General features: G+C 41.4%; 1 protein-coding gene across 2 annotated transcripts in view; it reads left to right on the forward strand.

Moving 5' to 3' along the window:
• Positions 1-12,060, forward strand: part of LOC117337222 (low-density lipoprotein receptor-related protein 4-like) — a 64,289-nt gene that overhangs the window by 16,006 nt on the left and 36,223 nt on the right. For both annotated transcript variants that reach the window (XM_033898092.1, XM_033898091.1), the window contains 6 exons: positions 635-785; positions 903-1,071; positions 1,248-1,382; positions 4,402-4,673; positions 9,035-9,163; positions 9,271-9,404. In XM_033898092.1, coding sequence (XP_033753983.1) covers positions 635-785; positions 903-1,071; positions 1,248-1,382; positions 4,402-4,673; positions 9,035-9,163; positions 9,271-9,404 — 990 coding nt within the window. The remainder of the gene's footprint in view (positions 1-634; positions 786-902; positions 1,072-1,247; positions 1,383-4,401; positions 4,674-9,034; positions 9,164-9,270; positions 9,405-12,060) is intronic.

The raw sequence follows: 12,060 nt of genomic DNA on the forward strand, positions 1-12,060 counted from the left end.
TTATAATGTCTGTACCCCGGGGCGACAGAGACACACTGGGGTAATTATAATGTCTGTACCCCGGGGTGACAGTGACACTATGAGATAATTATAATGTCTGTACCCCGGGGCGACAGAGACACCCCGGGGCGACAGTGACACTCTGGGGTAATTATAATGTCTGTACCCCGGGGCGACAGAGACACTCTGGGGTAATTATAACGTCTGTACCCCGGGGTGACAGAGACACACTGGGGTAATTATAACGTCTGTACCCCGGGGTGACAGTGACACTCTGGGGTAACTATCAAGTCTGTACCCCGGGGCGACAGAGACACACTGGGGTAATTATAATGTCTGTACCCCGGGGTGACAGTGACACTATGAGATAATTATAATGTCTGTACCCCGGGGCGACAGAGACACCCCGGGGCGACTGTGACACCCTGCCTGTGGTAATTATAATGTCTGTACCCCAGGGCGACAGAGACACACTGGGGTAATTATAATGTCTACACTCCGGGGCGACTGTGACACACTGGGGTAATTATAATGTCTGTACCCCGGGGTGACAGTGACACACTGGGGTAATTATAATGTCTGTACCCCGAATTCAACTGAAAAACCGACATATAAGTTAACTGGTATTTTTCAGAGTCCCAATGGAGAAATAATCGCACTTGCAGTCGACACGCATGACTCACAGTTGTTTTGGTACGACAGTTCTGTAGGGAAGAACGGTATTTACAGAGGGAGCTTCCAGGGTTCGAGGATTTCGTCCGTCAGTTCTATTGTTCAGTATCCTGGTAAGTACATTTTACAAAGCTCCAATAGTGGCCGCATGTAGAGCTCCCGTAATCTATCAAAGTATCCATTTGTTACTTGCATTGATACCAGCATTTAGTTGTTGTTCGTGTTTTCAGAAATGTTCGTGACTGGTCTAGCAGTAGATTGGGTTATCAAACACCTGTATTGGGCCGATTCTGTCCGTTCGTCCGTTACGGTTTCGGATTATTCTGGACAGAACCGAGTGATAGCAGTTACTTCCAACCTCCTGTTACCCCGAGGACTATCGTTGGATCCCATTAACAGGTGCGACTAATGTTCTTATCCCCGATCATTTCCTGTCAAGCGTACGTTGATTTTGTTTGTTAAAATGTACTAACTAAGATTAAAAATATACCTACAAGTAATCATATAACGAATCTGTATTATCTAATTCGAAGAATCTGTATTCTCTAATTCGAACGATTTCTTTTTCATTTTAGATATCTATACATCGGAGACCAGGGGGCTCATTTAATCATGAAGTGTACTATTGATGGTATATTTACATGTGAACACATAACCGAAGCCAGCGATAGAGGAATCGTGTGGCCAAACCAACTGACTACTTTACGAAGGTACAACATACATTAGCTCAGTACACATGGCAGGGTACAGTACACATGGACCGGGTACAGTACACATGGACCGGCTACAGTACACATAGACCGGGTACATTACACATGGCAGGGTACAGTACACATGGACCGGGTACAGTACACATAGACCGGGTACAGTACACATGGACAGGGTACAGTACACATAGACCGGGTATAGTACACATGGACAGGGTACAGTACACATGGACAGGGTACAGTACACATAGACCGGGTACAGTACACATGGCAGGGTACAGTACACATGGCAGGGTACAGTACACATGGACCGGGTACAGTACACATGGACCGGGTACAGTATACATGGACCGGGTACAGTACACATTGACCGGGTACATTACACATTGACCGGGTACAGTACACATGGCACGGTACAGTACACATTGACCGGGTACAGTACACATGGCAGGGTACAGTACACATGGACCGGGTACAGTACACATGGCAGGGTACAGTACACATGGACCGGGTACAGTATACATGGACCGGGTACAGTAAACATTGACCGGGTACATAACACATTGACCGGGTACAGTACACATGGCACGGTACAGTACACATTGACCGGGTACAGTACACATGGCAGGGTACAGTACACATGGACCGGGTACAGTACACATGGCAGGGTACAGTACACATAGACCGGGTACATTACACATTGACCGGGTACATTACACATTGACCGGATACAGTACACATGGACCGGGTACAGTACACATTGACCGAATACATTACACATGGACCGGGTACAGTACACATGGCAGGGTACAGTACACATTGACCGGGTACAGTACACATGGATCGGGTACAGTATACATTGACCGGGTACAGTACACATGAACCGGGTACATTACACATGGACTGGGTACAGTACACATGGACCGGGTACAGTACACATAGACCGGGTACAGTACACATGGACCGGGTACAGTACACATGGCAGGGTACAGTACACATGACAGGGTACATTACACATTGACCTGGTACAGTACACATAGACCGGGTACATTACACATGGACCGGGTACAGTACACATGGCAGGGTACAGTACACATAGACCGGGTACAGTACACATGGACCGGGTACAGTACACATGGACCGGGTACAGTACACATGGACAGGGTACAGTACACATAGACCGGGTACAGTACACATTGACCGGGTACATTATACATGGACCGGGTACAGTACACATAGACCGGGTACAGTACACATGGCAGGGTGCATTACATATGGACCGGGTACAGTACACATAGACCGGGTACAGTAAACATAGACCGGGTACAGTACACATTGACCGGGTACAGTACACCTGGACCGGGTACAGTACACATTGACCGGGTACATTACACATTGACCGGGATACAGTACACATGGACCGGGTACAGTACACATTGACCGGGTACAGTACACATAGACCGGGTACATTACACATTGACCGGGTACAGTACACATGGACCGGGTACAGTACACATGGACCGGGTACATTACACATTGACCGGGTACAGTACACATAGACCGGGTACAGTTCACATGGATCGGGTACAGTACACATTAACCGGGTACAGTAAACATGGACCGGGTACAGTACACATGGACCGGGTACAGTACACATAGACCGGGCACAGTACACATAGACCGGGTACAGTACACATGGATCGGGTACAGTACACATTAACCGGGTACAGTAAACATGGACCGGGTACAGTACACATTGACCGGGTACATTACATATGGACCGGGTACATTACACATTGACCGGGTACAGTACACATGTCAGGGTACAGTACACATAGACCGGGTACAGTACACATAGACCGGGTACAGTACACATGGACCGGGTACATTACACATAGACCGGGTACAGTACACATGGCAGGGTACAGTACACATGGACCGGGTACATTACACATGGACCGGGTACAGTACACATGGACCGGGTACATTACACATGGCAGGGTACATTACACATAGACCGGGTACAGTACACATTGACCGGGTACAGTACACATGGAACGGGTACAGTACACATGGCAGGGCAAGTACACATGGACCGGGTACAGTACACATTGACCGGGTACATTACACATGGCAGGGTACAGTACACATTGACCGGGTACAGTACACATTGACCGGGTACAGTACACATGGACCGGGTACAGTACACATGGACCGGGTACAGTACACATGGACCGGGTACAGTACACATTGACCGGGTACAGTACACATGTACCGGGTACAGTACACATGACAGGGTACATTACACATACACATTTATCAGAAATACTGTATCAACCTGTATTATGTATTTTTTTGAGTCTAGTATAGAGGACTTAAAAAGTCCTGAACCAGAAAAAAAACTTAACTTAACTTAATGGACCGGGTACAGTAAACATAGACCGGGTACAGTACACATTGACCGGGTACAGTACACATGGCAGGGTACAGTACACATGGACCGGGTACAGTACACATAGACCGGGTACAGTACACATAGACCGGGTACAGTACACATGGACCGGCTACATTATACATGGATCGGGTACAGTACACATGGACCGGCTACATTATACATGGATCGGGTACAGTACACATTGACTATTTTATTGTTTTAACGGAAGTGGATTGGGCACAAGTGATAACAACTTATGAAAGACCTCTACACAAGTATATATTACAAAGACAGTGATAGCGACACAGCATACTATAATGATTACAAAGAATGAAAAGCAAATAACAATGAAAGGAAGAAAGACAGATCTAGAGATCTAGTAATAAGATGAGTGTTGCTGTATAAAGATATACTGTTATTTAATTTAATTTTTGATTTATTAAAACTAACTAAAACTAATGCATCACACGTTCTAGCTACACATCCAATACACGTCACATACATGCATAACATATGCCGTCGATGAGACACTTAGGTTCCCGGAACAGCTGGTTTACTTTAAATTTTATAATCTCTCATTAAATTTAGGAACATTTCATGGACGGATGGCTGGTCAAATAAAGTGGTCATGTGTTCGTCAGATCTGTCGGAGTGTGAGGATACGTTCATCGATACAATCAATCTGAACACCGGTAACGTCACGTCATTGTTTGGAATGATCGTCACGAATTCTGGGCCAGTAGTGTCCACCATCGACAGATTCATCACAATCTCGACGACTAGTGGGCAAGCGTCAACCATAAGTTCTCAAGGAAACACGTACTACATTGTATCCACCGACAGACAATCTCAGCCTCCTGGTAAGTCATCATGTCCTCTTAACTCAGAAGAAAGTGCCCTGGCCCGATTTCATCATCGTTCCTCGATCCTTTAATAAACATTTTCCACAGAGAGCATTATTGGATTTAAGAGGGGATTTTAGTCAATTTATTTTACTTACGTTACGTAAGGCTTTCCTAATGACAGTTTTAAGTTAAGGAATTCTTAAGTTACTGACTTTGTGAAACCTGGGTCACATCAACTAAACACAACCTACTCAATATACAGGTAAGTGTTCCAGTACACTCAATATACAGGTAAGTGTTCCAGGACACTCAATATACAGGTAAGTGTTCCAGTACATTCAATATACAGGTAAGTGTTCCAGTACACTCAATATACAGGTAAGTGTTCCAGTACACTCAATATACAGGTAAATGTTGCAGTACACTCAATATACAGGTAAGTGTTCCAGTACACTCAATATACAGGTAAGTGTTCCAGTACAGTATACTCAATATACAGGTAAATGTTCCAGTACACTCAATATACAGGTAAATGTTCCAGTACACTCAATATACAGGTAAGTGTTCCAGTACATCCAATATACAGGTAAGTGTTCCAGTACACTCAATATACAGGTAAGTGTTCCAGTACACTCAATATACAGGTAAGTGTTCCAGTACACTCAATATACAGGTAAGTGTTCCAGTACACTCAATATACAGGTAAGTGTTCCAGTACACTCAATATACAGGTAAGTGTTCCAGTACACTCAATATACAGGTAAGTGTTCCAGTACACTCAATATACAGGTAAGTGTTCCAGTATACTCAATATGCAGATAAGTGTTCCAGTATACTCAATATACAGGTAAGTGTTCCAGTACACTCAATATACAGGTAAGTGTTCCAGTATACTCAATATACTTAGGTATGACAGAATATTTCGATTATTTTCACTTGTTCGTAGATCGAGTGAAAATATCGAAATATTAGCCACACGAGAGAAGTGTATTCTATATTGCCGAAGATATTGTCAGATATTCTGTTTGTTACATTTTATAGCAAAATATACAGAAACAGCTCGATTTCTCCCAGTACCTTCATACAGTCATCTGACTGCAAAATCCATCGACGTCGTCAGCCAGGACCACCTCTCACTGGGCGTTTCGACTCATGTCCTGGAACGCCCTAAAGGTGGCGAGTCGACAGTGATTGGCCATATCACTGCCCGTCGATGGATGGCTTCCAGCTCTTGTCCTCCCTTCTCCACCAAAGCCAGCTGGACGCCTTCTCTGTTGTTGTTGCCAGTCGTTGTACCCTCGGATGCCTACATCAGCAAACATCCTCCACATGAACTATACAGGGAATCCTTTTCACCCCATCTCTACTGGCGTGACCCACACACACCATCCTTTTGCTCTCACGTCATCAGCAAGGTTGGCGTACTTCTCTCTTTTCCGCTCGTATGCCTCTTGACAACGCTCCTCCCATGGACAGTAAGCTCAGTAATTATCATTATCTTTCCTTGTTGTGACCAGAGTAGAATATCTGGACGATGGTTGGTTTGGACGACCTCTGGAAAAACCAGCCTTTGTCCCAAGTCAACCCTCTCTTGTGTGCTGTTGTTTTGCTGCCTGTCTCTCCAGATCTTACAAAGTTGATGTAGGGTTGTTGTTTCATACATCTCCTCTTTTTCTGCCTTTCTTTTTCCAACGTGTCCGCTAGCTCCCGCTGAACCCTGCTGTGCCTCCATGTACATCTCCCCTGGGTCAAAGCAGTGTTACACGATGACAGTACATGGGCCAGGTTACCCGGACGATCACCTAGCGAGCAGTTGGGGTTTTCTGTCATTCCCCATCGATGCAAGTTGGTAGGTGTTGGTAGAACATCGTACACTGAACGCAGAAGGAACTGGATTCTACATGGTTCCAACTTCCAGATGTCTGACCATGTAAGACGCCTTTCAGTTGTCTCCCATTTGGTCCATGCACCTGTGCTCCCATTTCCACCATCTCTGCCTTCCGGATCTCTTCTTCCATCTTCTTGATGTTGTCTTCGATCATCTTCCTCCAACCAACCGTGTCCGCTGTTCCTCACCTTTGCACTTGTGTTGTCCAAGCCCCTGTCTGCTAATGCAGGTAGTCCCAACAATGTCGCCGTGCCTCAATCTACTTTCTGCTTCCTGAACTGAGCTGCTTGCTGACCACATTCGTCCTGTCCAAGTCTCAATCCCATAGAATTCATATCGGTCCCCTGTCAACGGCTCACAAATGTACGCCAAATCCTGACGTTAGGTATGCTATCCTGCATTATGGCGTAACATAGCATAACGGAGAGCTATATGTAAATCTTAATTTTCCCCATTGTCGTTTTTAAGCAGTATTCTGATTGGTCAAATCAGAAAAAGTGATATTTTTACTAGTGAAAAATATCACTTTAATAGAATGAATAATTTTTGATATTTCACGGGGTAAAAATGTAGTCGTGACATTTTGAAAGGAGGTAATGAAAAAGCAACTAGAAACATAAAACATAACAGTTACTTATATTAGTTTTCTTTCGTTTCTATTTGGTAAAATTGCCGTGACTTTTAAACTGATAAGGTATCATTGTTTTGACAGGCCATGTAATGGGGACACAAGGGAACCTGACAGGTCACGTAATGGGGACACAAGGGAACCTGACAGGTCACGTAATGGGGACACAAGGGAACCTGACAGGTCATGTAATGGGGACACAAGGGAACCTGACATATCTATGTAATGGGGACACAAGGGAACCTGACAGGTCACGTAATGGGGACACAAGGGAACCTGACAGGTCACGTAATGGGGACACAAGGGAACCTGACAGGTCACGTAATGGGGACACAAGGGGACCTGACATATCTATGTAATGGGGACACAAGGGAACCTGACATATCTATGTAATGGGGACACAAGGGAACCTGACAGGTCACGTAATGGGGACACAAGGGAAACCTGACAGGTCATGTAATGGGGACACAAGGGAACCTGACAGGTCACGTAATGGGGACACAAGGGAAACCTGACATCCAAATAACCAGATTAGATGTCGTACCAATGTGCCCGCGAGGTGGTGGTATACCAAATCAAACTTACACATTACAAACATACTGGGGGGGGGGGGGGGGGGGGGGGGATTTTCTTTTGCAGCCTTAGACTAATTGTTTCATTACACAGATGGTAAATAGTGTATACAATATACACATAAAAGTATAGACATGAACTTTAAATTGACAGCACAAAACTGTTTCATTAAATAAAACCACATCATAGAGATATTAAAATCATTAAAATCATATGTTAAGCCCGTTTTCAAGATTATTTTGTAACTCAACGTTGTTTCTGTATGCCTTATGCTTAACTATCATCAGCTTATGAGCTTTCAGTTCAAACAGTATATGGTTTTTTAAACTTATTAAATTGATATCTTTTTCTAAACATTTCATTTTAAACAAATATTGTTTAATCAATAGTAAAATAAGGTTATCTAATACCAAATCTGCATCACTGAAACTAAATTTTCCAAATATAAATTCCTGTTTAATAAAATCGACAAAAATGTTGTTAGCAGCAAGTAATTGTTTTAATTCACGTAAAAGAGCACTAACCTTATCACAATCCCAAAAAATGTGTTCAATGGTTTCTGGAAAATTTCTACAGAATGTATATAAATTATCTTGTTTTATACCCATTTTATGTAGAATTGTATTTGTAGTTAAAATTCTATGATTTATTCTGTATTGAAGCCATCTTAGTTTTGTACTATTAGTGGTTTTAAAAACATTTGCATCAATTTCTTTCCATTTGGTTTTCCTGGATGTTAAAAATTAAAGTCCATTTTCTTTGTGATGTAGGCTTCGTGTGATTATGACACAAGATTCTATAGATGTCATGTGTCCCTTTTTTATTTCTTAGTATAACTTTCAAGTTTAAAGGTATGTTTGGTAAACAGATTGCTGAAGAGAAAGTTTCCTGTTTACTATTTATAAAATGTTTTACAGCTCAAATATTACCATGAAATGTTAAAAAGTTGGATCTTATACCATATTTTTGTTGAAATTCTTCAAAATTATAAAATGAGCCATCTTTTTTAACAATATCATATATATACATTACCCCTTTCCTGAACCATTCTATGCAGAAAGCAGGATTGTTGTTTATTTTGATGTTATAATTATACCACAAAGGATTTTCCCAATTTTTTTCATTGTAAGTATTGGACCCATCTATTGTTATATACCAAGCTTTCAGAACATCTTTCCAATACAAATTTGTACATTCTTCCAAAGTAATTTTGAGTTTTTGAAGTTCACAATTTGCCAAAGCAAATTTATCCATATATTTATCTGTTTTTATTGTCTATCTTTATAGTTGCAACAAACCCGTGTGCAAACAAGGGTTGTTCCCAGCTGTGCTTCCCCGACTCTTTGAACCAAGTCCGATGTAGCTGTTCCTCTCTATCCGACAATGTTATCGCCACGGACGGAAAGACATGTCAATGTGAGTAGATTCCAGATAATCTTCCTGTCCTGCTCGTATGGATTAGTTCCATTAGGGTATTCCATTCATTCCGAATTATGTTTTCCAATAAATGTTTATATTGATAGCCGCTACAAGTGTGCTGTTGTACGCCGACATGATGAAAGGCCAAGTTGGACTGGTATCCACAACACTGAAGGGACATACGGTAATAGCCTGGTCACCTCAACCACGATCCCTGGCGTACGATCCACTTACAAAGGTAGACCACTCTTATGTACTCTATATACATAATAGATGCCATGGTAACTAGTTTGGGAGATGTTATATAACTTAAGTCTATTATTTAATGGAGTTGTCGCCATTTTTTCTTCAAAATAAGCTGAAATTATTAAGATAATAGCTGTTCTATCGTATATATCATCTAAACGGTCAGTGTATCCTCTTCACAGTCAATATCCTCTATACAGTCAATATATCCTCTACACAGTCAGTATATCCTCTACACAGTCAATATATCCTCTACACAGTCAGTATATCCTCTACACAGTCAACATATCCTCTACACAGTCAATATATCCTCTACACAGTCAATATATCCTCTACACAGTCAACATATCATCTACACAGTCAATATATCCTCTACACAGTCAATATATCCTCTACACAGTCAATATATCCTCTACACAGTCAATATACCCTCCACACAGTCAGTATATCCTCTACATAGTCTATATATCCTCTACACAGTCAACATATCCTCTACACAGTCAATATATCCTCTACTTAGTCAATATATCCTCTACACAGTCAATATATCCTCTACACAGTCAATACATCCTCTACACAGTCAATATATCCTCTACACAGTCAATATATCCTCTACACAGTCAATATATCCTCTACACAGTCAATATATCCTCTACACAGTCAACATATCCTCTACACAGTCAACATATCATCTACACAGTCAACATATCCTCTACACAGTCAATATATCCTCTACACAGTCAATATATCCTCTACACAGTCAATATACCCTCTACACAGTCATTATATCTTCTACACAGTCAATATACCCTCTACACAGTCAATATATCCTCTACACAGTCAATATATCCTCTACACAGTCAATATATCCTCTACACTGTCAATATACCCTCTACACAGTCAATATACCCTCTACACAGTCAATATATCCTCTACACAGTCAATATATCCTCTACACAGTCAATATATCCTCTACACAGTCAATATATCCTCTACACAGTCAATACCCTCTACACAGTCAATATATCCTCTACACAGTCAATATATCCTCTACACAGTCAATATATCCTCTACACAGTCAATATATCCTCTACACAGTCAATATATCCTCTACACAGTCAATATACCCTCTACACAGTCAATATATCCTCTACACAGTCAATATATCCTCTACACAGTCAATATATCCTCTACACAGTCAATATATCCTCTACACAGTCAATATATCCTCTACACAGTCAATATATCCTCTACACAGTCAAATATCCTCTACACAGTCAACATATCCTCTACACAGTCAATATATCCTCTACACAGTCAATATACCCTCTACACAGTCAATATACCCTCTACACAGTCAATATATCCTCTACACAGTCAATATATCCTCTACACAGTCAATATACCCTCTACACTGTCAATATACCCTCTACACAGTCAATATACCCTCTACACAGTCAATATATCATCCACACAGTCAATACCCTCTACACAGTCAATATACCCTCTACACAGTCAATATATCCTCTACACAGTCAATATATCCTCTACACAGTCAATATACCCTCTACTTAGTCAATATACCCTCTACACAGTCAATATACCCTCCACACAGTCAGTATATCCTCTACATAGTCTATATATCCTCTACACAGTCAACATATCCTCTACACAGTCAACATATCCTCTACTTAGTCAATATATCCTCTACACAGTCAATATATCCTCTACAGTCAATATATCCTCTACACAGTCAATATATCCTCTACAGTCAATATATCCTCTACACAGTCAATATATCCTCTACACAGTCAATATATCCTCTACACAGTCAATATATCCTCTACACAGTCAATATATCCTCTACACAGTCAATATACCCTCTACACAGTCAATATATCCTCTACACAGTCAATATATCCTCTACACAGTCAATATATCCTCTACACAGTCAATATATCCCTCTACACAGTCAATATATCCTCTACACAGTCAATATATCCTCTACACAGTCAATATATCCTCTACACAGTCAATATATCCTCTACACAGTCAATATATCCTCTACACAGTCAATATATCCTCTACACAGTCAATATATCCTCTACACAGTCAATATACCCTCTACACAGTCAACATATCCCTCTACACAGTCAATATATCCTCTACACAGTCAACATATCCTCTACACAGTCAATATATCCCTCTACACAGTCAATATATCCTCTACACAGTCAATATATCCTCTACACTGTCAATATACCCTCTACACAGTCAATATATCCCCTACACAGTCAATACATCCTCTACACAGTCAATATATCCTCTACAGTCAATATATCCTCTACACAGTCAATATACCCTCTACACAGTCAATATACCCTCTACACAGTCAATATACCCTCTACACAGTCAATATATCCTCTACACAGTCAATATATCCTCTACACAGTCAACATATCCTCTACACAGTCAATATATCCTCTACACTGTCAATATACCCTCTACACTGTCAATATATCCTCTACACAGTCAATATACCCTCTACACAGTCAATATACCCTCTACACAGTCAATATATCCTCTACACAGTCAATATATCCTCTACACAGTCAATATATCCTCTACACAGTCAATATATCCTCTAC

The sequence above is a fragment of the Pecten maximus genome, chromosome 11 (genome assembly GCF_902652985.1).
Source record: "Pecten maximus chromosome 11, xPecMax1.1, whole genome shotgun sequence".
Classification (NCBI taxonomy): domain Eukaryota; kingdom Metazoa; phylum Mollusca; class Bivalvia; order Pectinida; family Pectinidae; genus Pecten; species Pecten maximus.